This window comes from Oreochromis niloticus, linkage group LG18, assembly GCF_001858045.2.
Source record: "Oreochromis niloticus isolate F11D_XX linkage group LG18, O_niloticus_UMD_NMBU, whole genome shotgun sequence".
In the NCBI taxonomy this organism is placed as follows: Eukaryota; Metazoa; Chordata; class Actinopteri; order Cichliformes; family Cichlidae; genus Oreochromis; species Oreochromis niloticus.
In genome coordinates this window covers 16067753-16095735 of record NC_031982.2, presented here as the reverse complement: position 1 = coordinate 16095735, position 27983 = coordinate 16067753, and the positions used below count along the sequence as shown (strand labels likewise).

The following is a 27983-nucleotide window of genomic DNA, read 5'->3' as shown; positions in this document are numbered from 1 at the left end:
TGCCCCCTCTGTGGCTCTGTCTAGTTCTCCTTGTGCAATAACCCATCTACACCTTCAAGGCTGTACTAAGAGACAGAAAACCTTGCAACTGCCTGTTTGCATATGCTATCACAGAAGAGCTGGACTAACTGGTATCATTTTATGCTACCACTGTTGGCAAGGGCACTTCCAAAAAGGAGAACTAGAGGAAAATCAGTCAGGAGCAATAGTCTGTGGCCTTCCCTGCACAGGTGGGAGTTGCCTGTCCAGTGCAGCTGTTGTCACTTCATCTGGACCAAACCAGGTGGATGGATCCCCATTAGGAGCTGTGGCTACTAAGTGAAAACCCCTGATGTTTAACCATCCTTGTTATACTGTGATGATCAAGTGTTCCTGTCATTTTTTTGAGAAGTGTACATTACACATAAGATGTAAAATACTCTTACTGGTATCACCGAGGCTCCACGAATAAAACATGTCAAAACGTAGTATGGACACACTAAAAATGCTTAATCTTTAAAGTGAGGTGCACTACAAATTTGTGTTCTCAGTAGTTTCAGCTGAATCTGACGTTATTTACTCTGTTAGCTGTTCAAAGGTTTGGGGTTTTAACTTTAAATTAAAGCCACACAAACGATTCAAAATAATTTAAAAAAAAAAAAAAAAAGATGAAGCAGAACCTCTCTTTTTGTTTTCTGGTGGTTATATTTCAACATCAGCATATTTTCTTGGCAGCATATAAAAAAGAAAGGAAACAATGACTACATCGAAATATCAGTCTCTCTAAGCCATCTCTGTACAGTGTAGGTGTGACTGATGAGATGTACCACCTTTTATTCATTCCCTTCTGTATCAAAAGACACATTTTCACAACTTTGTAATTTTTGGACCTGGCCTCTTAGCGCCCCTGCCTTCCAAATAATTACAACTGTTTCAACAATGACTGAGTGAGAGACCAAATTTGGGTCAAAATAAACAAGAATGAGCCTCCCTTTACCTGTCCCAGGTAGAGAAAATAACAAGAAGAGCTAGAAAATAAACTCTGACTGATTTAATGTCCTTTCTGGGAGGTAAAAGTCTCTTTGTACAAGTCCCTGGTGGCCCATCATCAATTAGTGATCTATTATTTGTGTTTTTTTCTTCTTCTTTTTTTTTTAAACTTTTTAATTGAAGACGAGCTATATGATATATATTCTGTTCTGATATGCCTCAGTTTTGAAAACTAAATGAGGCCTGCCTCAGAGCAGAGTATATAGTTTATTAAAAACATTAAAGACTGCTGGCATCCACTACACCTTACTGGCCAATTGTAGAGCACTACAAAGGTATTAGGCTGTCAGTAGAGACGTCAGTATTCGGACTAGTGGAGTGGCGGTGAAAGTAGCCCATCCACCCTTATCTGTCTTGGCAAACACCAGGGCCACCTCCAGAACAAACGGTTATGGGATCAAGGCCAGTAACATCATCCCACATCATTGGTGAAAGGGTGAGGTCTACCAGAGATACAGACAAGCGAAAAGTGAGTGTGTCTGGAAGGCTAGTTCCTCTCCTGCACAAATACAGTCTCCTGTGGACACAGCCCTGCCTCCTGCAGCGTGATGTCATAGTCCAAGTGGGCGAGCTTCCTTCTGGGGAAGTTGGTGACGAGTTCGAAGCGTTCGTTAGGATAACCCTTGGACTGGACATGTCTTACCAGGGCCTTAAAGAGAGAGTATAATTTGGAAAGTAGGGGAAAAAAAGATTTAAAAAAAATGTTGCCATGTTTATTAGGCATTCTAAACATGTACTATTGTTTATTTTACTTCAATATCAGTGATTTTGAGGTTCACTCACCAAAAGTTTTGCTTTAGAAGACAATGAAATTTGCTCTCTCTGTCCATCGGGGTAGCGGAGCATCAACCTGGCTTTGGGACCTATTAAAAACAAAACAATTTCTAAGATGATGCTGTCAGAACCGAAAAGCCATTATACTTAAAAATGCCAGAACACATAGGTCAAAAAGCATAAAAAACACACATCATATAGATAAACAATGGATTGATCTTTGACCTAACAGCTACACCTGTGTGTCCAGCTGAGAGACTGTGTTTAGATTTCTTAATATGTCCTAAGAACAAACACAGGAATCGCTACTCTAGCAGATACTTCCATAGACAGTATGGAGGAGGCTGGCCTAGAGGGTCTGAAAAGCGAAGCCAATATAAATTGCCTTAAACTTGCATTCTATTTAATGGTCAGCAGAGGGCGACTCCTCCGACTCATAGACTCTATAGTTCTATAGAGGCCTTGTCACGCTCTGCTTTCAAAGCGACGACGGTATTAGGCTGTCAGTAGAGACGTCAGTATTCGGACTAGTGGAGTGGCGGTGAAGGTGGCAACGGGGAAAAATGCTCGGCTTGAGGTTTTGACTTTACTAACCAATAGGTGACGTCACAGTAGCTACACTCATTGCTTTTTCTGTCTACGTTCCTGAACTACAACCACTAGAAGGTACCTGCACACAGATATTACACCAGACTGTCATTAGACAAGACGAGTGAAACCACTAACATACTAATCACTTGGGTCTCGCCAAGTAAAAGCAACACACAACCACCACATTCTGCAAGGGATGTGACTGTAGAGACCGTCAGCAAATCTAGTGCCGAGTACCAGTCTTCACTGGTCATATATGGTACATATTTTGATTGAAACAAACACTCCAGCAATAAAACTAATGTTAAATCCAGCCAAAGGGATCAAATAGTACAGTAGGATTAAGGGTCATATCACAAACGATATGTTGGCATAAGTGGGATTTAATACCCTGAGCAAATTTTTGAGATCCAAACTTGTGGTGTAACGCAGATGCACACAGAAAGCCTTGCAGTTTGCAGAAAATTCGCCTGAAAAAAAATGTGACGTGAAAAGATAACATCAACATCAAGCGATGATGATGATGGTCCTGATGTTTCTAAACAAGAACATCATCAAATTCTCATGAGAAGGCAGCAGTAGGGACAATTTCATGGTTTGATCAAGGAGTTGAAGCAGCACCACAACTGCTTCTGTAAATATTTCAGGATGTCAGCAGGACAGTTTGAGCTGTTTTTGAAAGAGTTGGAACCGCAACTGAGGAGGAAGAGAAATAATTTCAGAGAGCTGATTGACCCGGAGCAGTGTCTAGCTCCGAGCCTGTGGCTAAACAGCATTATTTTACTATTTCCATATCATTGTATATTCAGTATTGATGCACTTTGAACTACAGTGCAGTAGTCTGTCTGGGCAGATCTGTTTATTTTTCCAAATGCGAATAAAAGTCACAAATTCATCCAGTGAAATAGGTTGACACTGTAGTGCACAAAATATTCGGACAGAGTTTGCAAGTCCGCAAAGGCCTTTAGATTTTTGTTGTTTTTTTAAAGCAAACTTGCTGCTCAGCTTATTATGGTTGCATCGAAAACAGACACACACACACTCATGAAACCTAAAATACTTTTCATTTGTCGTACCATTGTCCTCAGGACAGTCCACATCACAGGTTGTGGTGGTGCTGATCTTCGAAGTTCCTGCGCTTTCAGGTAGTGGGGCGCAGTGATTCCCACCAGAGTCTGAATCAGGCTGGGGATGACGAGGCCCGGGAGCCGAGGGCTCCAGGTGGTTCTTTTTGCTCTCCTCTTTCTTGTGACTGTGGTTGTTTTCTTTGTACGGTGATTTTCTGTAGGAAGAAGTGGAGCTATCAGGATGAAGACGCTGCTGGGCTGCAGTGGCTGCAGAGGGGGTCGCAGTGTGTTTGCCGGTCGAACTTTTCTCTTCATGGGGTGCTGGCGTCTCGCTGTCTGAGCCGTCAACAGAGAAAGGCCCTTCGCTGTCAGAGAAAGGCTCTGCATCCGATTCGTCGTCTGATCGAGGAGAATCGGGGGGTTCGGGGACATTTGAGGACTCGTAGTGGGTCTCTTGTAGAGAAGCTCGGATTGCTGCCTCCAACTGACTGTCTTCACTGGCATCGATTAAACTCTCCTAAAAGATAAAATAGTGTACAACTGTTAAAAAAAAAGTAACAAAGATATGAGTAAAGCAACACAAAGACTTATAACAATATGGATGGCTGCATGACACTGACAACATCAAATATCACAGCACTAAAATATGCTGATATGGATGATAGCATGACATTTATCCAAACCCTGAAGCTGTGATGCAAAATCCTAAAAAACATCCCAGATGCCTCTAAAACTGATCAGAGGTGTGACTGAGGAAATTCCAGCAGAGTCACAGCAGGAGCGAGGGGCTCTTATTAGAGCAGAAACATAGAGGGAATTAGAGGTGACACATGAGATGAGAGACCCACAGAGCGAGCTCGTTTGGCAGGAGGTGCGTGGCAGGACGGCCCGTCGAGCTGCCCGTGCTCTGCCAGGAAGCCAGTTGCCTGCTCCAGGAACGACGCCACATCCAGCTGGTTCCACTCCACCATTTTTTGACCTAATGTGAACATGGTTTGAACAGAACCGGTCAATAATAACAGCCACCAAAAGCAGGAAATAATTAAGTATTTAATTATAACAAAAGAGAGAGAGAGACGCACACATCAGTTTGGATCAACAGTGCAGATTTACGCAGTTTATTGTGACATAATATCAAATTGTTTGTCGCTTTAGTATTGCTTCAATCCCATTTCCTGATATAAACACTGTTATTCAAGCTTCTTGAAGACTACTGACATTTAAATTATTTTTCATAACACTATTCACGTCTTACAAAAATTATGCATGCAGACATCGTCTTCCTGTGCAATTATAATAAAAACTGCTTTCATAAGCCTCTCAGAGTGAGAGCTGTACTTTAATCTTGCCAGTAAGTCACTTATTTGTTTGTTTTCTTGATCAGCTGGAAACAACTCAATGGTCTGAGTGTGTTCGTACATCACCAAACCCTCATCACCAATCAGCCTTCCACGAACACTCACCTGTGCGTGGATCCAGGATCGAAATGTAGGGAAACTTGTTCAGCTTATAGAACTGGATGTATCTTTGTCCCTCTTCACTATCATGATATACCTGCAGAGAAAGAACATGAACAATAGAATATAAACTGGACTTAAAGTGTGCCCACACTGTATAATGCAAAGACGGGTGGACTGCTTTGGAAAAGCACCTCCCTCCACAACTTTCCATCCAGGGCTCGCAAAATTTCAAAATCCTTGGTAGCCCTTCGGGCAGGCACTCTTCAGTTTTTGGTAGCCCAAAATAAATTTAAGTAGCCCGAATAAAAAAGAGAGCAATTTTTTTGATTGATGTTTTGTTTCCTTTACAATATTATACATTAAAGTATAATATTGTAACAGAAACAAAACATTAATCAAAAAATTGTTGAAACACAAATTACAACATTGTATAAAAATTACAATCATCAACTCAAATACTTGGTTCTAATTGAACAGAAATTTCTATGAACTTGTAAGAACTGTGTAGAACATGAATCAGTCTGTGTCAGATCCTGAATTTGAAATTTCCACTGAAGTCACGGGTAAGAGATAAGTGGAACCAAGATTGAGGCCATTTGCTTTTTGAAGTTTGCAAAGACTGCTAAATTTGGCCAATGGTAGTTCACTCTTTGCAACATAGTACGCTGTTCTAAACAGATTTTTCAGGTTTATTTTTAGTATGTTATTTGCAATTGGTGTTTGTTCTGGGAAAGATATTGCAGACTGAGCAATAATGCATTTCTTGCATTTCTCATGTGTTCTAATGGGGGTCTTTCTTAAAATTACTGGTCCCAGTAACAAAGGCGCTTGTCGACTCAGAAATCAAGGGAAAACCAACAACACACCTGGCAGAACATTATGTTATTTACAGGGGTGCACATAAGTGGTCCGCATGTGCGCATTCGCTGTCAAAATAAAAGACGCGCACCAGATAAGAAGTTGCAACGTGCGTTTGCGCCCATTAAAAGGCACTGTTTTTGTCTGCTAGAGTGGGACTTTCACGGCACATTCTGCACCAAATCTCTGTGCGTTCATCATTTGTTTAGCAACCACTTTTCCGAGAATACGCTTCTTTTGCGGTTCGAACTCCTTCTGACATTTCTTTGGAGGTGGAGGAACACCACAGTAATTGCTTAAAGGAGCTTGCTTCTTCGACATCTTTAAGAGTTCTAAACAAATGCCTGTCCTCCTCCAGAAAATCATATGTACGCAAACACGCGTTGCAACTTCTTATCTGGTGCGCGTTTTTTATTTTGACAGCGAATGTGCACCTGCGGACCACTTATGTGCACCCCTGGTTATTTAGCTTGTCATACTGAAGCCACAGAAATTCTTTTGTCCATGAAACCATAAAGCTGCACTTTCTTTTTGCCTTATAGTCTGATTTGTCATAACTTTTCCGTTTTGTGGTAGGCTTTTCTTTGGCTGTCACTTCTTGGCTGAAGAAGGGACAACCAAATAAAAACCTACCACAAAACGGAAAAGTTATGACAAATCAGACTATGAGGCAAAAAGAAAGCTCAGCTTTTTTGGTTTCATGGACAAAAGAATTTCTGTGGCTGGACTATGACGACCTAAATAACATGATGTTCTGCCAGGTGTGTTGTGAGTTTCATTTCATTTGAGTCGACAAGCGCCTTTGTAACTGGGACCAGTAATTTTAAGAAAGACCCCATCAGAACCCATGAGAAACGCAAGAAATGCATTATACTGCACCCAGTCTGCAACACCCAGTCTGCAATATCTTTCCCAGAACAAACAGCAATTGCAAAAAACATACTAAAAATAAAACAAGCACAAGCAGAAGTCCTGAAAAATCTTTCAAAAGCGTACTATGTTGCAAAGAGTGAACTACCATTGGCCAAATTTAGCAGTTTTGCAAACTTCAAAAAGCAAATGGCCTAGATCTTGGTTCCACTCACCCCTTACCCTTGACTTCAGTGGAATTTTCAGATTCAGGATCTGACACAGACTGATTCATGTTCTACACAGTTCTTACAAGTTCATGGAAATTTCTGTTCAATTAGAACCAAGTATTTGAGTTGATGATTGTAATTTTTATACAGTTGTGGTTTGTATTTAACAATTTTCTGATTAATTTTTGTTTCTGTTACAATATTATACTTTAATGTATAATATTGTAAAGGAAACAAAACATTAAAAAATTGCTCTCTTTTTTATTCGGGCTACTTAAATTTATTTTGGGCTACCAAAAACTGAAGAGTGCCTGCCCGAAGGGCTACCAGAGATTTTGAAATTTTGCGAGCCCTGCAGTACTGTCGCTCTCTATACACAGTTCGCGCGATTGCAAAGTGAATGCAAAAAACAAGCGCAAATTCAAACGCGATTTCAATACATCACATATTGACAGTGGCTAATCGATGCCAATGACATAATTACCCAGCTACATTTCCAAAAGAATGCAAAAGCATTGACATATATTTTTCCTTCCTATGATAGCCCGACGGGCAGGGCTGAGATAGATTTTGGTAGCCCGACTGGAAAAATCGCTAGCCCTGGGACGTCAGGCTAGCGATTTTGCGAGCCCTGCCATCATCCACCCATTTTCTTCCACTTATCCAGTTCAGAGTTACAGTCGGGCTCGAGCCTATCTCAGGTGGAGTACAGCCTGGACAGGTTGCCAGTCTGTCATGGGACTAACACAGCGAGACTGACACACTCACATTCACACATGCAGCCAATTTAGATTTACCAGTTAACCTAACATCCATGTCTTCTATGGACTGTGTGAGGAATTCAATTAAATTCTTTTTTATTTATATGGCACCAATTCACATTAATAGTTGTCTGAAGACAATTTATATTAGGTATATATAAGATAAAGACCCTACAGTAATTACAGTATATGACCCCTTATGAGCAAGCACTTGGTGACAGTAGGAAAAAAAAAAACTTCCTTTTAACAGGAAGAACTCCTGCATTTATGCATAGAACATGAAAACTATTCACCAAAAGGCCCAAGCTGGGACCATCTTGAGGCTAACAGCTGCACCACTGTGCTGCTCCTCTCCATAGCCCATGACTTTGAAGTTTTACTCTCACTTTAAGCCCTGTAGAGCTAACAGGACCAGAGTTTTCTACTTCTTACTCTGCCACACCCCACTTCAGAAACAGAAAAGCCTCACTCACCAATACCCACCAACCTTTTACCTCTAAGTGGTAAAATTGCTTCTTTTTTTTGTCTTTTGTTTTTTTTACAGCTCTGAAAATATACTTTCCCATCTTTGCTCAATGATTGCTACTTCACCTCACTACACCTACCAGTAGGGGTAGGTATAGTGAGGCAATTTTAAACACGAAACAGACTTTAAACACCTTTGATCAACGAGTACTGCATTTTCTAAAGACTATAATCCACATCTTACAATATGACATTCCAGCAGTTGTTTCGCCCCACCCACGAACAAGCCAGTCGTTTGCCATCTGCTATAAGCAGCATGTGACTGCAGTGACACCTACACACAGCAGACGTGTAAGACGGTCTCAACTGCTCGGAAGCAGGCACATCTGCTCGTTATTGTGAACATGTAGGCTTGATGTACTTTTTGGTTTGGCTTGCTGTATTCGCTGCAAGAATTAGGGTGGTATTTGTTTAAGTGCTCTGGTAGCATAAACCAGAGGTGTTGATTGTGGCACTGCTACAGACTGAGCTGCAATTAATGTTATACCATTGTTAAATTTTGTCCATACATGGGAAAAAATACAACATGCATGATAGGAGTATGGCCTACAGGTTTAAAAAATCGTTTTATACCCTGTGTAGAACAAAAAACCCAAACTTTATAAATGCATGTCTTTGGTCTGTAGGAGCAAGTACCCAGAGGAAACCCACACACACAGGGAGAACATACAAACTCCATGCAGAAAGGCCTGCGCTACCCAGTGGATTCAAACCCAGGACCTTCTTGCTGTGAGATGATGGTGCTAACACCTAACTACCAAACTGTAGATGGATGGATGGACTAAATAAATTCCCTCATGAATAACGCCATGCATCATAGAAAACACCACACTGCGCTCTTAAAACCTCATACCTGCCAGAATATGAAGTGTTCTCTGATGATGGTCTTCACTGAATCATTACTCCACACATCTCTGTTCAGACACTGGCAGGCAAAGTCCTGAACATTTTGTATGTTGATCATTAGCCATTTGTTTTCCATCTGTCCACAGTCTTTAGCCTACAAACATAAAGAAGGACATATGGAATTAGAGGGAATTCATGATTTACAAAGACAAATTTACTTTATGATGGAAATCATTAAGTCTGCAAGTCTTGATTTAAACGCAAAACATATCTTTTGCTTGGTGGAGAACAAATAATAAAATTAACTAAGAAAAAAGATTATTTACAATGAACTGAAACCTTAATTTCAACAGGAAATAGTTCAAAAACTACAAATCAAATGCTGAAAGTGAAAAATTCGGTTCTTCATTCTTGTGTGTGTTGTTGTGTGCAATTCTGTCTGTAAATGAAATTTTTATTGAAATTTTTTGTATGTATTCTGATGAAAAAATATTTAGGGGTGGGGTCGTGTTAACAATCCATTAAAAGACTTCGTGACTGTGACTCTGAATATTGTGGTAAATACTGTCAATATATAGAAAATGGTGTATAAAGATTTAAAATATGTCACATTTGACCTCTGACCTCTCCTTCAAGGTCAATAGAATGATCTGAAGGTCAAAGTGATAATAATTCTATATAGAGATATTTAAAACTATGTTTCTTACTGCATGTATTTACAAAATAAAAAAATAAAGGCAATGATCTTTTTGAGATTCTAAATATCACGTTACTACGACTAAAGTCGAAGTTCTTTGAAACCATGCTAAAAATTCTACTGTCTTTGTTTATATTGGCATACGTTTAGGAAATGATACTGGTACATATTCTAAATAATTACAAATATCTATTTTTGGCACCAACTCCCTAAAGTTAGAAAAAAGGAAAGTCCCCTTAATGGTGGCGTATTTTGCTCTAAAACCTGTATATATCATCTAGCATTTCCCAGTGTTTCCTTAGGTGAGGGTCATGCTGTTTTGAAATATCTGCCCCTTCCAAAGCAGTCAAACTAGTGGGAAAAACATAGTGTGTCCTTTCCAGATGATGAGAAAAATTCTAATTTTAAGCATTTGATGTTGTTTCTTTCACTACAAACACTCAAATTTGTGTTATGACAAATAATTGCAATCTGCTTTTACACAAATTTTAGTCCTCCCAACTTTTTGGGGGAACAGGTTTTCGCATGAGTGGTGTGCAATCACAAGCAAGGAGGCATGACATTGCAGGTTTTCACCATCTACCTACTCAGTCATCATCTAAAATTTGGCTGAAAGTTCACACAGGCTGAATAAAGGTGTGGGGTACAGTGTCCTGTGAGTGACTCCTCACCGTCTCAAAGCTGCCTTTGTGCATGAGCTCAATGGGAGGACGGAAAAGGTCTGCCAGGGTGCTCAGTTTCTTATCCACTGTTCCACCGTTACGCAGCTCCTGTTCCTGGCGGACTAGGAACAGAAAAACATTCATTCAGTCATTACTGGAAGTTAAGATGCCACAAGAGAAAAATGAGACAGACTTTAATGGTGATTGTTAGGAAACAGCACTACCACATTTGATTTGCTTTAACTTGTACATTTTGGAAAATACTCACTTGTTTCCGTCTGAAAGTCTCGGAAACCATCAAATATTGATCGAGCAGGTCTTCTTCGCTTTGGCACTGAATATATGTAATAAAAAAATAAATAAGTAAACAAATAAAAAAATAATCATCATCTTTACAGACAGCTGGTAGTCTACATCAAGATTTCTTTGCCTTAAGCAGGACTGACAAATAAAAGCAGCAACATACCTCCAAAAAGGGGTTCTGGTTCCACCAATATGTCCTGCTTCTGAGGAATTGGAGCCCGCACTTCACTGAGGAAGGCATGAAGGCAACATATACAGAGTTATTTATGTAGAAAAGCAATCAGCTGTAAAAGATCTCTATAATCATATTAGAAACAATCAACATTTAGTATGATAAGGAAGCAATGAAACGAATGCTATTTTTCGTTTCCTGTCAGCTTGTGGTAAACACAGATTCTAAGCTTAGATAAACAATCAGCAGAAAATTTGAATATTTCTATTTTTGAAATAAAACATGATCAAAGCAAACAAACTAACTCTGTGGATTTTGTTTTACTTTTGTCTGATGTAGGCTTGTAGAGAAAAGTCACAGCTTACTCTGTAGAGGGCGCTCTGCTGCTTGACGCTGCAGAACTGGAGCTGGTGCTGGGCTCCTCTGCAATCCCGCCTCCATCTAGGAACATGGTCACTGCCATCTCCAGGTTGTTGTTGCATGCTTCCAGCATATGTTTTCCTACGCTCTCTGTGGCTCCTGGAAAAGAGTTAGATATTTAGGCACTAACCATGAGCACAATGCATTCACAAATGTTTACAGATTAACAAATAACATTGAGAAATTCATAGTGGCACATTGTATTTTAGAGCCAAATATCAGCTGACCGATATTTTCAACCAGTAGCTATAAGGTATTTGCTAATATATCCGTATTGGAAATCTCATAGATGCCGATAAATAAAAATGAATAACGTTGTATAGTTTGCCCACTAGAGGGCACTCTGTTTTTTTCCTGTTGGCAACTCATGTTTGAATCACCACAAACAACAACCTGCTAATCTAAGCAGACTTGGGCAGAGTATAAAGGAGTAATCTACCACTTCTCATGACAATAAAAGTTTATTTTTAAAATTCATTGTCATATTATCTTAGTAGGGAATCATAAATAACCACACATGACAAACATTTTTTGTTTTGACTACCTAAACAAAATAAAACAATATACTGGCTGAAAATCAAATATTGGTATTTGTGTTAAAAAAAAAAAAATTATTGGCCAGCCCCTAATTACATTAGTGTGATAAAATATTTTTTTTTATATTTTTTTGGTATAAAAGACTGTCAAGCAAACCAACACTGTCACTAAAACCTGCCATAAATGTTGCCATAAGACAGTCTGCTATTGGTCTGCAAATAAATGGGGTCAAGTTGGTAACTAAAGGCAGTCTATTTTAGTTAATACAGCAATTAACTGTGACAATTTGTTGAAAATCACATATCTGTTGCTGTCTATATACACAGAAATTAACATTTAACAGTTACACTCAGCAACCTTCCTGTTCATAATTCATCTTTAATTCAATTTATTAATAAATCACAACAACAGTTGCCTCAAGGTGCTTCATACTGTAAGGTAGACCCTACAACCATACGTACAGAGAAAAACCCAACAATCATATCACCCCCTATGAGCAAGCACTTTGGCGACAGTGGGAAGGAAAAACTCCCTTTTAACAGGAAGAAACCTCCAGCAGAACCAGGCTCAGGGAAAGGCGGCCAACTGCTGCAACCAGTTGGGGTGAGAAATATTACCAGAATACAACCAGTGGGCAGCCACTTCAGTCCTCCTCGAGCTGTGCTCACGACTCATTCAGACCGATGGCAACATGTTAGGAATCTGTCTACATGAATAAATTAGACGCAATTATTTGTAAACTTCCAACAATCTCTCTGAAGCTGATTGCAGTCAGTCCAAGTGAGACTGTTACTGTTTGCAGAAAGGTTACCACCTATCAGGCAACCCGTGCAATCACCAATGGCATAAACATTTAGTTAGCTCAAGTTGAGGTCACAGAATATAAAAATATTAAATACAGCCTATTATTTTTATATACAAGGAAGCTGTTGTCCTATTTTTACTCATTTGAATTAGCCATTAGCTGTGAATTAGGTAGTTGCTTTGTCAAGCTAAGTGTCACCAGTGTTGGATAGTTTTTCAGTTGAGTTGATTTAGTTTAATTTTGCTTGGCTAACGTTATCTCGGGATGGTGGTGCATTAGATCAGCCTCCTTGTTTGCAGTATTCCCAGGGTATTTAAACTTTTTTAAGAAAATAGCAATATTTAGTGTCCCTGTATTCATACAACATCACTACACAAAATATCATCATACTTCGCTCTATCATTTTTTTCCTCAATCCCTAGTTACTATATTACAATGCTCATGTTTTTCTGAGAGTGGTATATCACAGTCTAGCTTTCCATCTTTCACTTGTGAGGTCACATAAGGCTGGAGCCTATCCCAAGTTTCATAGAAAGGCAGGGCACACTGGACATGTTCCCAGTCCATCACATTCACACCTACAGCCAATTTAGAATCACCAATTAAACAAGCATGTCTTTGGACTATTAGAGGAAGCTGGAGTACCAAGGATGGATTCCAAAGCGGTACTAACCACTACACCAAGGTGTCACCAGCATCTAGGGATGGGTACCGGTTTCGGTTCTGACATAAACAGTAGTAACCAGACCGAAAAGCAGCGCACATTTTGGTGCTTTATTTCGGTGCTTTTTTTTTTCTTGAGATGTCATACACTTTGGATTCTAGCCAATCATTTTACCTTTACAAGGATAGTAGGCGGGCCCAGGTACGTATGTTCTTTTAGAGCAGAGCTACAGATTAAAAATGCCCAAGGCGAAGCGGTCAAAAGTCTGGCTGTACTTCACAGCAAAAGATGCAAACTCAGCAGCCTGCAACAAGTGCTTTAAGCCCCACACCCCCGGTACCGCGAACAAAAAGGAGGAGATCACGTTTAATCGGTTATAACACGGGGTGAGAAATATAAGTCCAGACGTGTGGTATCCACAGAAACCTCTGAATCTCAGCTAAAATGTCATATAAACCATTTCTACAACCACCAAACTCAACGAAAACAAGCCATGATTAAACGAGCAGTTATGTAAATGCGCACAAGTCCGCTATACAAACAAGGCGAACCAGAAATTCTCCAGACTTCATGTAACCGGCTAAAGATAGCGCTGGAAGATAACCAGCCTATCACCAATTCCAAACACCAAGTTTCACCACACTCTGACCAAAATTCACTGAATGAGCGGCAAAAGAAGACCACAAAAACACACAGCGGCGCAAATGCGCTAAGACAGACATTGGCTTACCGTCCAGATTTCCTCCGTTATTTTCTCCGGTAGCCGGTAGCCATGTGATTATCAGCAGTTACCACGCCTACCTAGCCGCATCAGAGTCGTTTTCCGTCAACAACCTCCATTTTAGACCCACCTATAGACACGTGACTGGACAGACGTCACATGCAGTAAATTTGGGCCCACGTGGGTTTTGGCATTACAACGTCTGATTGGTTGACGTAACGTGAACGTGGCATCGTTACTGTGACTCTACTGGCTGAGACTCTGAGACTGAAGAAGTCACTTGGATGAGTGACGAAACGTTTCTCCCACAAAACGCTACGTCCAGATGAACAGATTCAACTTTTGGAGATTTACTTCCCTGGATGATTGAGAATGCATCAAGATATTGGCTCAAACAATTAAAAAGAGGTGTCAATCATGCAAATTGACCAAAAGAAACCAAAGTTACAGCCCCTCAGATTTTAAAGGGCCAGAGACCAATTACGTGCTCCATGGCAGAAAAGGCCCATTACCATGTAAATGTATGGTTAATTCTTCAAAAACGCATTTTTAAAAAAAAGCATTTTTAGGCATGTTAATAAAATTAATTAATGACTGCTCTTAAATACCTAAAAAAAATCAAGTGGCATGGTGTCCAATTGTGTGCAAGAATTGGACATTTTTGTACAACGTCTGGATATTCATGTATTGACAGCGCTGTAATTTTTCACTGTTTCACTTTAAAAACATAAATCTTTGCACAGATGATGTTTATATGTTGTTACGGTTCTTATCATTTTGCAGAAAAAAAGAGACTGCTAAAAATAAAAACATGAGAGGTTTTTGGACGAAGTTTGTGTTCTCCATTCTTTAAGCACAGATTCAAGCACCGTTTCAAAAGTACCAATTTGGCACTGGTATCGGATAAAACCTAAACGATACCCATCCCTACCAGCATCACATCAAACTCATGACAGTGAACCTTTTGTCCGCTTTTTTTGTATTATACCGGATCAAGTCTTCTTTCTGCTTTATGCAAACCTCACCAATAATTTAACAACACTGTCAGCAGTATCAATAAAATCATATAACTGGGCGAAAGCAAAGCACAGAGTGTGGCAAACAGCAACACTGACCTCATTAAAAAATCTTAAATGTTCAAACTTCACTGTGTAATGCTATAAGTGTTCCACATAAGGCCCAGAGTAAAGTTATAACCAGCTCACTAAACATTATGAGTACATACACACGTGTTTTATTCACTCAAGGGATCAAATGCTTTTATTATCATGTGACAACATAGTCTCGTAGTACTTAGTAACTTGGTAGTATCTTAGTACTTGATTACTTGTTTTTCCGTATATGTGGTCACAGAAGCAACCACATGTCACTTTGACAATGGACACATTTATTTTACCTTTTATATTTATTTTGATTTTAAATGAAAAAAAAAATGCTTTACTTATTTAACTGAGTTTCCCCAACTTTTGGGACAAAGAAAGCACATCTTAAACTAACGCTATATCACTATAGTGAAATGAGTTAACGCCAAACAACCGCGTGATAGTTCAGTTTCAGTTCAGAAAAGGTTTGGTGGGCGGAAATGCTCCGCATATACCACGCGATGTTTGGTAAATAAACGGAAATGTGCGAAAACACCTGAACAATGCAAAAAGCCTTAATGTCACACATGGCGGTAGTCCACAACGTCGTGACAGTGATTTGGACACTCCACATCTGAATGAACCTGTAGTATTTCTAAGCGGAGTGCCGCGGGGCGACGATGAGATTTCGTTTGTACTGCGCATGTCCGTATCAAGTAGCAGCCCCTGAACAGAGTCTCCCTCTTCTTTGCCGCTTAATAACTTAAAAAACACCGTCCACTGTGTCAAAGTGCTGATAAACTACAGATAGTGTCTGCGCTGACACTCGGAGTCCTCAGGTTGTGACCAATAAATAGTGTCTGGGGCCACAGCCAGAGCCATAGTGACAGTAACAACATGAAGTCTGGCTGGTGGTGATGAAGAAGGGAAATGTTGAACAGCCGACCTCCATTCCACATTATCGAGCAACACGCCACGCAAAAAAAGAGCATAAAAACCGCTCTAGGTTAGCGAGATTGTGTCTGTAACGAGCACTAACAAGAAAAGCAGACATTTTTAAGTGATGATTAAAAATAACTTTCAAAGCTGCCGGCTTAAAGGTTCATTTTCCGAGTCTTTCACTTGAGTTTAGCTGATAACTGCCTGTGCTTTTTCCCCTCTGCAAACCACTGGCAGCGCAGGAGCAAGAGCAACACTTAACGCCCGTTTTCTCATCTGCGCACGGATTTCAAGATTTATCCGGCGAGGGAAGTGTTCCTATATGAGCACAAAAATCCACTGAGTGAAATAAACGCTAATTAAAATGTTATTTTTACCTGTTATTGCTGTGAATTGTTGTATTAACCCGTTCACCCCCGGAGCTGAGGTATCTCCGAGCGCCGCCATCTTACCGCCACAAACAACAACATAGATGAGGCGCATGCGCAAAGTCGTAATTTTTCCCCTGCCCGGCGCGACGCGGACCCCATGCGTAACAATAGTGCTGCATTCTGGGTCATGTAGTTTTAATGAACTAAAGTCAATTGCCGTTGCTGGCTTATTACGTAAAAAAATACGTGTGTTGGAATTTTACACAGTTTTTTTTATATTATATTATATTATATTATATTATATTATATTATATTATATACCCTTCTACCTTAGTAATAAAAATTAATAAAATTTCTCTTTATTTTCCTGCTATTTTGCTAAAAATATAAACCTTTCTTTAATTCATATTCAGAAACTGAGACCAGCTAGTTACATTTTCTGTGCTGTAGACACAGAGTTATTCATATGATAATGTTGTGTGTAGACTGCTATATTTCATACATAATTTACCTGGTCATAATTCAGTCAACATATCTACACTCATCTACACTCACTGGTCACTTCATTATGTACACCTGTTCAACTGCTTATCAATGCAAATATCAAAATCAGCCAATAGCAATACCATAGCAGCAACTCAGCATATTTAGACATGTAGACAAAGTCAAGATTACCTGCTTAAATTTAAACCAACTATCAGAATGGGGAAGAAATGGGATAGTTGTTGGTGCTAGACGGGCCGGTCTGAATATTTAAGAAGGTGTTGATCTGCTAGGGTTTTCCTACATAACCATCTCTAGGGTTTACAGAGTATGGTTTGAAAATAACAGAAAATATCCATTGAGCAGCAGTTCTCTGAGTGAAAATGCCATGTTGATACCACAGGTCAGAGGTGACAAACCAGACTTCTTTCAGCATCTCTAAGTAAACAATACGTCAAACCTTAAAGCAGATGAGCCACAGCAGCAGAAGACCACACCGGGTGCCACTACTGTCAGATAAGAGTTCCTACAGGCAAATTGAACAATAGAAGACTTGAGCTCAGATCACCTCAAAATGGTTTCTTGAATAAGTTCACTCTGTTCAAACTGCGTACACAGTCACCAAATCTCAATCCAATACAGCACCTTTGAAATGTGGTGGAAGTAGAGATTTACATCATGGATGTGCAAGTGACAAATCTACAGCAACTGTGTGATGCTGTCATGTCAACATGGACCAAAATCTCTAAAGGATGTTTTGAACATCATGTTGAATCTGAATCACAAATAACTAAGGCAGTTCTGAAAGAAAACAGGGAACTAACAAGGTGTATTTCAAGGTGTAACTAATGAAGTGGCAGGTGAGTGTATCTAGATTTTCAAGAAATTAAGTTTTAATTAAGGAATTAAGTTTTGTTTAAAGTCAAAGTCCAGTAACTTTAACTTAAAAGAAACTCATTATGCTTTTCCTTATTGTCAGATACATACGTAATGCATGCATAAACAAAAAGACAAATACTGCTAATAAACATGGCCAAAGTTTCATATGCAAAAGCAGTCCCTTTGAGGCCAGACTTTATGGTCCACATCACACTCTTATATATTTTCCTGCTCTTGAGTCTGTATGATGACTCATGATGGACGTCCCCTAAAATGTGAGCATAGCAAGCCCCACCCACCTGTGATTTAAACCATCTGTTTGCTGGGGGCAGCCAATAGGATGAGTTCTAATTCACCGGAGACCCAAAGTTTGGCTTAAATGGCTATGCAGCTAACAGCTTGTTTCAGACAGATGATGAGCTGCGGGGCTTCATAGAGTGTGTTGTTATTGTTTTGGCTGTTAATATAGCAAATCTAATTTATTAAGCAGCTGTCATAATAAAGGATCCTTTAATACCCAGCTACATAATCATTTGACGGTGAATTAAGTTTCACAGCTGTGCTTTATGAGACTCTTTATCTTTGAAATTAAAACTACACAAACCCGCTTCTTAAGTAGTGTCATTTTATTGTTATTTGCATCATACATTCAGTTTGAAAACGGCATCAACCAAGCCCAAAACCTGAAGACTCAGTCCTAACAACAAGGAGCAAACAGCAATCTGAACAGCTGCTCCTTCAGTGACCAGTCAGAGTCATGTCATCTTAAACTATAGTATCTCGCACAGATCTGTTGTTCTGCCGGGTGAAAACAAAACAAGAGGAAAAAGAATGTCACTTTACAAAGGGAAGGTGATGATGGCACTGACTTTCTACATCATGGCATGTCCAAACTATTTACAAATACACAACGTGATACTTTCAATCCCACTGGCCAGTTTCAGTCAAGCTGAATATAAAAATAACATTACATTCATTTCAATTAGCAAGAACGTCAGTGCTGATAGTCTGATAATTGTTCTACTGTTAATTTATGCTTACGATCACAAGCAACTGGATTTAAAAAGGCTGTGATCATAATCACAATAAACAGCTGTTCTACGATAGAAACCAACATTTCAGCGTGGGTTTTAGGCTACAGTGGGAGATTTAAATGCCAACTCAGGGTACTTTTAACAATTCAAAGGTTTCCAATGAATCCAAATAAAATCAGGTTATAATTATGAGTGCAAAGGGAGCACTTAGTTTAGCACTTCTCATTTAATACACATAAATTTGATGCTTCTCTACTATATTCACGTGTGAACTTAAAAGCCCTGAGGTGGGGAGTTCATATTTCATATAAAAGATGCATCGCATTTTAATTGTACCAGGGATAAAACCAAGTGCACTCAAGCATATACAGGAGCACTATATACAGGAGACCCAAAGAGTAATCTATTAACTTTGGTTCCAGGCAGTCATTGTATTGTTTGATCTGAGAAAATCCTGTATTAAATCTTGTCAATAAATACACAGAAATTCTTTTTTTTTGAAGCCATCCTAAATGCCAAATGAATCAATGCAGTGTCTTCACACATCTGCTGAATGTAGTTTAGTAGTTTATAAAGACTGTCTGTACCAGCAGCATTAATAGTCTATCTTACATTAGTTATCATGAGATCAAACCAGCCAATAGAATGTAAATGAAGGAAAAATCTACATTTTGATTTTATCAGTTCAAATAAACTTTATGAGCATTTTTTTAGCCAAAGAAATCTAAAGCTGTAATCTATGAAGTATTACAGCCACATTAAGAAAAAAAAATCAATCATTTTGAGAAAAAAAGTCAAAATGTGGAGAATACAGTTGTTGTTTCGAGACAAACTAGCATGGTTTTCATACCCCCTGGTTAGTAAAATCGTACTTCAGAATCAGTTTGAGTAACAAGTAAGGAAATGATTTCTCTTTTAAGGACGTTGAAAAGTTTATACAGAAACACACAAACACAGAAGAGCTGATTTGTACGAAATGAAATGGCTGGCAGTGGACAGATGCGAGGTTACCCGTGGTTACACTCTCGTCCAATAAAGAGGATGCATGTTTGATCACAATTTGTTTCACTAACTCATGTAAACAAGGCATTTTTAGAGGGTAGTGCGACCGTGGCAGTTGGTCTCAAAACAACAACGGTAATCTCCACATTTCGCCTTTAATCTCGAAATTTTATCTTTATTCTCAAAATGAGCAACAATGTTTTTGTTTTTCCCAATGTGGCCCTAATATTCTGTCATAGTAATCAGTGATGCATTAAAGGCTAAAAAATTAAAATAAACTAAAAGTGACGGCACCACTGATTACAAAACCATCATTATGGACACATTAATTGTTCTTACATTCTCATGAGTTTTATTTACTGCAGAGGTCAGTTTTGTTAATCAGCAAATGGATCTATAAGCTGTAAAATCTCTGAACAAGGAACAGACAAGGCTGCTGGACATGGAAAAAAAATCCCCCCTTCTGTAAGTAACAGAACCAGTTTATTAAAATGGTAAATCAAGCCGTAAAGGATCCGCTTTCCATCATGCTGCTTGATGTCAGCATGATGTCATTATGGCGCTGTGAGCTTCGTTTTAGAGGCTTCCCAAACTGTCACAGTTGGTAATAAATTTGGAACAGTTTTGAAGCTTGGTGAGCCATATCCTAAAGTTTAACTTAAGCAGCTTCTATTATGTTATAGACTTTCCCTTTAACGCTGAATTGTTCTTTTACTCGATGTGTTTCAACATCCCTGCCCAAAAACCCCCCCAGCCTTTTTCCGCCCAACCGAAAGAAGTAAACTCCCAAAATCCCTTAACTATACAAGAATGCCTCCAATGTTAAGAATTCCTCTGTTATGATAACAGTGAAACTTCAATAGTGTGATAAATAAGACTGATTTCATAATTTCCTGAACTTCATGACTGAGAACAGCACATCCCAAATGCAAAACAACACAAGGGGGGGAAAAAAGTGCAGAGGAAAAAAATGTGGAAATGAGTGTACGGTAGTTTTTCATTTTCACAGGTCCACCTTAATAAATAAAAGCTTCCACACAAAAGTACAGATCAAGGTTTGAATGAGTGCATACATGCATACATGTATGTTGAGTGAGCAGTGGGTGAGCTATATGTTGGAATGTGTGACGCGGCTATATAATTGAGTGACGCCAATGTGAATCGAAAGGTTGTTGTTTGTGTAGGCAGGACAGGCAGGGAGGTGAGGGAGAACACTGTGAAGCTGGCAGGTAAATCGTACACTGCAGCTTAGAAGCGGATAAAGGTGGCGTCGATCTGGCGTACGCTGGGCAGTGCCAGCATGATCTTTCGCCGGTACTGTGGATCCTTCTGTAGAGGGTTTCTTTCAAGGTAGACCGTCTCCAGAGAAGTGGCGTTCTTCAACTCATCAAGATCAGACCAGTTATCTATCTGATTATCGTTCATCTGAGGAGATAATACAAAACAACAAGAGCAGTGAGGTTGCACCATCGGCTTAACTCATAACAATATAAGAACTACACTTTGAAACTTTTTAGTACTGACCGACTGTTTAAAGAGCAACACACTGAACGTAGCAACAAAAATGTACTTTTAAGAAAGCTTTGTTTTAAATGTGCTGCTCAACAAAAAAATTATGTGATACAAATACACGGGTACTTTAACTAATTATGTCTTACTTTGAATTTTCTGTCATTTATTTTGTCATTTTTGCTCCCTGTCCAACCAGCCCTCTGTATGTCCGCCTTCATTACATCCACCCACCCTGCCTCCACTCTCTTCTTCACATCTCTGCGCACTGTTTTTTTGAATGACTGACCCTGGGGAATTAAACTCATCCACCTTCACTGCCTCTACTCCTTGCATCTTCACTTTTCTACCCATCTCATTCCTCTTTTCTCCAGTGCATACCTCCACCTCAGCAGGATCTGTTCCCTACCCACAATGTCATAATTTTTATTAACAAGCAAAGGTGTAGTTAATTATTTGATGATGGTTGCCTTTTAATGCATGCCGACGTTAAATTTTCTATGTTCTAAGAAACTTTTCTTCTTCTGTCAAACTGTCAGCAGTGAAGATGGGCTGTCTGTACTGAGGCTGTACATTAAACAACATGTCAAACAAACTATCTGTACCCAGAACTCCTGCAGCTCCGTCAGGTGGCTGATGTTTTCTATTTTCTTTACTCGATTGGCTGCGATGTCGAGGGTGGTGAGTTTTTTCTGTTCGGAAAAACAAACATTGCTGTTACATGTTTGCACAATTCAACAGTATGGAACCCTATTTTTTTTATGTGTTTTGGAAATGTGGGACTGAAAGTTTATAACTTACATTGTTTTCCAACCCCTCAATGACCTCAACGCCATTGTGGCTCAGATAGAGCTCCTTCAGGTTGACAAGGTTCTGAAGCCCCTCAATTTTCGTAATCCGGTTGCTCTGCAAGTAAATGCAAACCCAATGATTATCTGTTGTCTGGATCGTGTGCAACTGTAATCAAGTGATGAATGTATGTGAGGATACCTGGATGCTTAAAACAGTCAGGTTGTGTAAAGCGTCCAGATTTTGAAGCCTTGTTATTTTATTAGTGCCAAGAAACAAACTTTGCAAAGATGTAAGTGAATCCAGGTTTTCAATGACCTGTGAACACAACAACATGAAGGCAACACTTCAAAATTACATGACAACTTACATTTTCCAACAAATCGTCATTTATATTTTGCAAACAAAACCCATTATTTACATAAGGAGTTCAAAACAACTTCTCAGTGCAGCACAGTCCCTTTGTATCTCACCCTAATGCGATTGGAGCCGAGCTCCAGCATCTCCAGACCTGTGAGGTGCTCCAGATTCCCAATGCTGCTAATTTTGTTGTGAAGCAGAAAAAGTTTCTTCAGCCGAGTCAACTGCTCCAAACCCTCCACCTTCCTCAAAACGTTAAATGACACGTCAAGCTGCCTGTGGGTTGTCAAAACAACAGTCCCTCTCAGAATAAATATACCTTGATATGTGAGACCTTTGTTCAGGCTTACGTAAGAAGCACAGTTTTGTCAAACTTACTCCAGCTCCGTGAGGTTGTGCAGATTCTCCAGTTTGCGGATCTGATTGTCATAGAAATCTAGTTCCCGCAGGGCACTCAAACTGTCGAGGTTTTCTATCTTTTTAATGAGGTTCTGCCGTAAGGAGAGCGTCTGCGTGCAGAGGAGAGGCAAAAATAAAAGAGGATACCATCAAGAGCAGAATTATGGCGCATTAGATAGGTCCTTATTTTAGATATGAAAAAAAAAAATGCAGATGAAACCAAAATGCCAATAAGACTCAGGCGGTAATGACACTGCCGCCAAACGCATCACCTAAATAATACTTACTTTAGCCTTCTGTAGCACCTCTAGTCCTTCAATCTTTCCAATACGACAGTGAACAAGATCAACATCCTAGAAAGAAATATAGACACCGTAAGAGATCAGGCAGTCTATGGTTAATTGCCGTTATGGCACAGCACCTACATACAGATTTACACAAAGAAGTTCAAATTTAAAAAAAACAAAAAACCTACTGTTATTATGAGCTCTAACACTATCGTCTTCACTTTCTTAAACTACAAACAAAAGTCATCAGAGATGAAAGGCATTTTCTTCAAAACTTCCACTGACCTCTTCCTCAGGGTCCAAAGTTATCGTGTCCATGTCAACAGGAGACTCTTCTTTACCTTTAATATGAGCAAGAATAAATGAAATAAAATTAAAGCATCCACTGCTATCAAAAAATTAAAAAAATTAAATATTGCCACATAAAGATTTTATCTAAGAAAGTATCCATGTGAAAATAACACAAGCAGCACGCCTAATTTGTAAAATAAAGCACATTCTGTGTGGCTGGGTAGGAGGTGATGATGACCTACTCGTAGCAGTGGGCTGATTAGGGTCCACATCGCCATTGATGCTCTTCCTCCTGGTTTCATCATCACCAGACTCCTCAGACTCTCCCCTCCGGTCCACTACAGTACGCAGACAGAAGAGAGCCTCAAAACCTCAACAAAGATTCACAGCTTCCGACCGGTTACACACACACACACACACACACACACACTTAGATGATGCCAAGCCCAGGTTTATCTGGAGCAGCCACCCTCTGTCTCCACTATCACTAGATCGTGATAGTGCACATTTCTGTGCTCTGTAACGCGCTCAAATTGTGGAAAAATGTGTGGAAAAATGGGATAGCACTACCACAGATTTTACCTATTCGTATTAAATGTTGCGGGATGTGTCCCAGCTTTATTTTCATTTTTTAAAATCAGTTTGAACGCGCGTTACCTACTGAACACACGGGCGACACATTGCTAAGCACGTTAGCCAGCTAGGTAGCTGACTGTATCACAGCTAGCAGCTTTTACGAGCTGAATCTGAAACATGTTGCATGGTCGAGGAAAAAATAAACGTCTATGACCATGGGGTACCCAACACACCCTGAAACGCCGCTGTAGATGGCCTTTATAAAGATAGCATGAACTGACGTTAAATTAATATCGCCAGCTAGCGTCTTGTTATTAGCCTGTAAGCTAGCAAAGCAAGGATGAAGGTTTGGTTAGTCACCAGAGAAAAACATCAAGGAGCGTGCTCAGATGAAAAAAGACTCTTTTAAACAAATGGCTGCCAGGCTAACAAGCTATAACGATCACAACGCGGCTGCACCCTTGAAAATTTGGCTACTCACCTTCCATTTCTTGAAGCTCTCCAACAGACAGGGAAGCCATGTTTCCTGTAAACACTACTGACAACCGCGCAGCCAATCCAGTGGAAGCATACGCTGACATCAGACACAAGGGGGCGCTGAAGGCCGCTGGAAACGAGCATCAACAAATTATACGGTAAGGTTTATATAACTCAGGACATAAACGTAACACTAGTTGACAAGAAAGTACCGTTATTGAACTTGCATTATTCAGTATATAATTTCAAATGCAAGCTGCTTTTATTTCCTCTCTTTTTCTGTAACTTATTGGATTTCACACGGTACACCTGAATATAAATCTGCTAGACTGCACAGTGCAGTTTTTTTTTTTGAAGGATCTGTTCAGCAGATGTTATACATGCAGTTAGAGCTGGACTGGGACAAAAAATCGGGCCTAGCATCAGGTTGGTAGAGTTGTTGTAGGGTTAGTTCTTAGTTGCCCTGCAGCATGGGACAATTAAAAGCTACACATTTAAAAGCAATTAGCAATGACTCATGATCAAATCAGCCATTAATTTCATCTGAATCCTTGAATCTCTACCTTCCTAATTATGTCCCTTCATCTATTTTCTTACCACGTTAATTTCATCTTCCTCTGTCGCTTCCTGGCTTCTCCACAGCTGGTGGTTGCGGCAGGAGCACAGCTGTGACTGTGAGGTCTGGTTACTAGTTGTTACTACTGTTCTGCAGCAGCACCGACACCTAACATGTTGGTTAATTTTAGCATTGTAACCCCTTTCAGACTGATAGATGTTAATAGCTTTGTTTGTCTGCAGTTTCTTTAGATTGCGACCAGTAACTGTATTAAAGTTGTTTTCCTTGATTGTGATACAGTGTGTTTCTTTTTGAAATCTTATCCTACTTCACTTTGTCAGACAGGGTCTAAGTATATTCTTGATTCAGCAGGTCTGCATTAATCAGGCCTGGGTGTGGGTAGTGAAATTGAGCTCATTTTTTTTTTTTTTTTTTTTTTTTTTAAATGTGTTAATTCAGTTACAGGTAATTCATGATTTAATAAGGTTGCAGTTAGTTTCTTACACAGGGCTGGGTAGGTTTGGATAGCATTTTCTCTTAATAAATGAGATCATTTAAAAACTTTATTTTGTATTTACTCTGGTTATATCTAATATTAAAATTTGTTTTACGATCTTAACTTTTTAAGTGTGACAAATATGCAAAAAAAAAAAAAGAAAAAAAAGAAAGAAAGAATGTAAAGAAACATACTTTTTTAGGGCACTGTATGTCTTTGTAGGTTCTTAGTCATCCAGCTCATGGTAGGCTTAAGTGCTTGAAATGAAGGCACCTGGATTTCTTTTTGATTTATGAAGATGGTTCATTTCTAGTAGGAGAGTCCCAGATAGGATTGTCCTGTTGGAGGTGGTTCTGAGTCACTCACACACCCTGTCATCATGTAATTAGTTAAAAGTCATATGAGCCACGAGTGTGAATCACGGCAAGGGTCATTAAAGTGCCAAGACTCCTTGGTGAGATATTACCCCACCTTGCCATCATGTGCGCCAGTGAGGTCAAAGTGTATGACTATCAGAATCCCCTCCACTGCAAGGTTGCATACTGCAAAATAAGTCCAAATGCATATCCCATGATGCATTGAGCATTTCTGCTTTACTCACCTCTTTTATCTGTCTACCCTGTGTACCCCCAACCAGTCACAGCGAATGGCTGCCCCCCTGGTTCAGCTGGTGGTTTCTTCCTGTTGAAAAGGAATGTTTCCTACCCAGTATCACCAGCTGTTAGCTCATAGGGGGTCATCTGATTGATCATCATCAGATTTAATTGTTGGGGTTTTTGCTGTGTTATTGTAGGATCTTTACCTGACAATATAAGGCACGTTGAGGCGACTGTTGTTGTGATTTGGTGCTATATAAATAAAACTGAATTGAACTGAATTGAATTTCTTGTATCTTGTGATTGGAAGGTCTGTTATTTTATTTGTGTTTTAAGTGATTATTTGGCTCGGACTGTAAAAATGTCGATGTTTATGTAGCACATTAATGACTCAAAAGCAGGAGAGATGACAATTTAAAGTGAGCAGCATAACCACTTATACAAGGTGAAAAAGGGTGCTTGAAGTAATTCTGTCTGATGTAACATAAAACAGCCCTGTCTCTGTTACATTTCCTGCACTACCACAACAGGTTGTTTATACGACCACTTCCCATGCGTGCTGCGTACCGCCCATCTTAAGAATTCCCTTGCATAAGACTGAGGCACTGCTGTCATCCACAAGAGACCTGATTACAACATCAGCATCCAGATAGTTAACATTTCTAAAAACATAACAAACAGACACTGCCGATTTGAGCCCATGGTGTCTAATCAATGTGTTTCTGTTATGATGACATGAGTGTGATTGTGTAACGTGTTAGATATGATTTTTTTAAAAAGGAACATACAATTCTTACTTGACATGTTATCGGGGGTAAGCAGAGGTGTGTCAGCCGGGATAGGAGAATAAAGGTTGTTTTCATGCTTAACTAGCAGCTAAATATGTTTCTAAGCTGCACCTCCCAGAATCATTGACCAGTCATTTCAAGACACAAATGTAAATATTAACTCTTCAGAAGAGTAATGACAAAATTAGAACATTTGTTTGAAAGTTGAAGGCACAGCAAACATATAAACCGCAGAATGTACCATATACAGGTGGGTCCATAAGTCATTTTTTTCCTCGGTACACCAGCACAAAGGATTTTAAAAAAAAGAAAAAGATATTTAAGATTAAAGACTATACATACTGTAATCTGCTAAAGTATTGTGTTAACTGTTTGTACTACAGCAATTCTTATGCACTCTCCCCCAGAGGCTAAATTGGCAGAGAACAATGTAATGGCCCCATGAGGATCTGTCTGGTCCCTCGTTATTCCATGATACAAAGAGGAGTAAATGTATTTTAGTAGTAAGCGCAGACATCTTTTTTTCCTCCTGTGGTGGCTTCAGTCTGCTGATTTGTTTTGCCTTTGTATTGAATTTCCTCTTTTGAGTGTATAACTCGATAACTCAGAGACATCACAACCCAGCCTGAAGTTAAGCGCACTGACTCCATAATCCACAAATGTATTTATTCTTAACATTTGCACCAATTCATACATGCATTCCAATGCGTTTTATTTTGATCACATTGCTAATTGGAAGGTCAGGCTCCTCCAGCATGTATGTCAAAGTATCCTTGGGCAAGATATTAAAACCCAAGTTGCCCCAGATGCATCCATTGAAGTATGTGTGTGCAAATGTTAGGCAAAGTGCTTATTGACATAGAAAGAAGCACACGTACAAATGTTTGTGTGTATGGCTGAATAACACTCGTAGTAAGAAGATGCTCTAAGTGCTCACACAGAGTAGAAAAGTGCTATACGTAAAGTCAATTTAAGCATATAAAATGAGTTTCATTGTTTACACTTTCAACACATCTCTGACAGCAGCCAGCAGCTGTGTTAAACATTCAGACTGTGTAATATCACCCAACAGTTTTTCATTGAATGTTTGTTTCATCT

At 39.4% G+C, this 27983-nt stretch overlaps 2 protein-coding genes across 3 annotated transcripts; both read right to left on the bottom strand.

Moving 5' to 3' along the window:
- Window positions 1–796: 796 nt before the first annotated feature.
- Window positions 797–16507, bottom strand: ubxn7 (UBX domain protein 7). The gene is made up of 11 exons (XM_003438138.5): window positions 16370–16507; window positions 11190–11343; window positions 10816–10880; window positions 10618–10683; window positions 10359–10471; window positions 8998–9144; window positions 4925–5015; window positions 4310–4440; window positions 3471–3978; window positions 1813–1892; window positions 797–1678 (listed from the first exon to the last, which is right to left on the bottom strand). Exons 1-11 carry the CDS (start codon window positions 16473–16475, stop codon window positions 1517–1519), a joined length of 1623 nt encoding a protein of 540 aa, XP_003438186.4. The 5' UTR covers window positions 16476–16507; the 3' UTR covers window positions 797–1516.
- A 1829-nt stretch (window positions 16508–18336) lies between these two features.
- ppp1r7 (protein phosphatase 1, regulatory (inhibitor) subunit 7) lies at window positions 18337–24597 on the bottom strand. Of its 2 annotated transcripts, none has more exons than XM_003438139.5 (10): window positions 24454–24597; window positions 23639–23734; window positions 23391–23446; window positions 23106–23171; window positions 22798–22928; window positions 22533–22695; window positions 22261–22377; window positions 22072–22176; window positions 21876–21962; window positions 18337–21186 (listed from the first exon to the last, which is right to left on the bottom strand). In XM_003438139.5, exons 1-10 carry the CDS (start codon window positions 24551–24553, stop codon window positions 21010–21012), a joined length of 1098 nt encoding a protein of 365 aa, XP_003438187.2. In that variant the 5' UTR covers window positions 24554–24597; the 3' UTR covers window positions 18337–21009. The 2 variants fall into 2 exon arrangements, with proteins under 2 accessions (XP_003438187.2, XP_025755822.1); XM_025900037.1 differs by lacking the exon at window positions 24454–24597 and adding an exon at window positions 24333–24417.
- Between the last annotated feature and the right edge of the window lie 3386 nt (window positions 24598–27983).

Bases quoted from the DNA above. Each gene is read 5' to 3' on its own strand.
- ubxn7 (XM_003438138.5), bottom strand. From the start codon at position 16,475: ATGCGCCTCATCTATGTTGTTGTTTGTGGCGGTAAGATGGCGGCGCTC. The intron at 10,472-10,617 runs GTGAGTATTTTC...TTCTGTTCCTAG, and splicing joins AGACTTTCAGACGGAAACAA to TCCGCCAGGAACAGGAGCTG. The intron at 3,979-4,309 runs GTGGGTCTCTCA...TTTATCTTTTAG, and splicing joins CTGCCAAACGAGCTCGCTCT to GAGAGTTTAATCGATGCCAG.
- ppp1r7 (XM_003438139.5), bottom strand. From the start codon at position 24,553: ATGTCAGCGTATGCTTCCACTGGATTGGCTGCGCGGTTGTCAGTAGTG. The intron at 23,447-23,638 runs GTAGGTCATCAT...CTCATATTAAAG, and splicing joins TAATCAGCCCACTGCTACGA to GTAAAGAAGAGTCTCCTGTT. The intron at 23,172-23,390 runs GTCAGTGGAAGT...ATTTCTTTCTAG, and splicing joins CTTTGGACCCTGAGGAAGAG to GATGTTGATCTTGTTCACTG.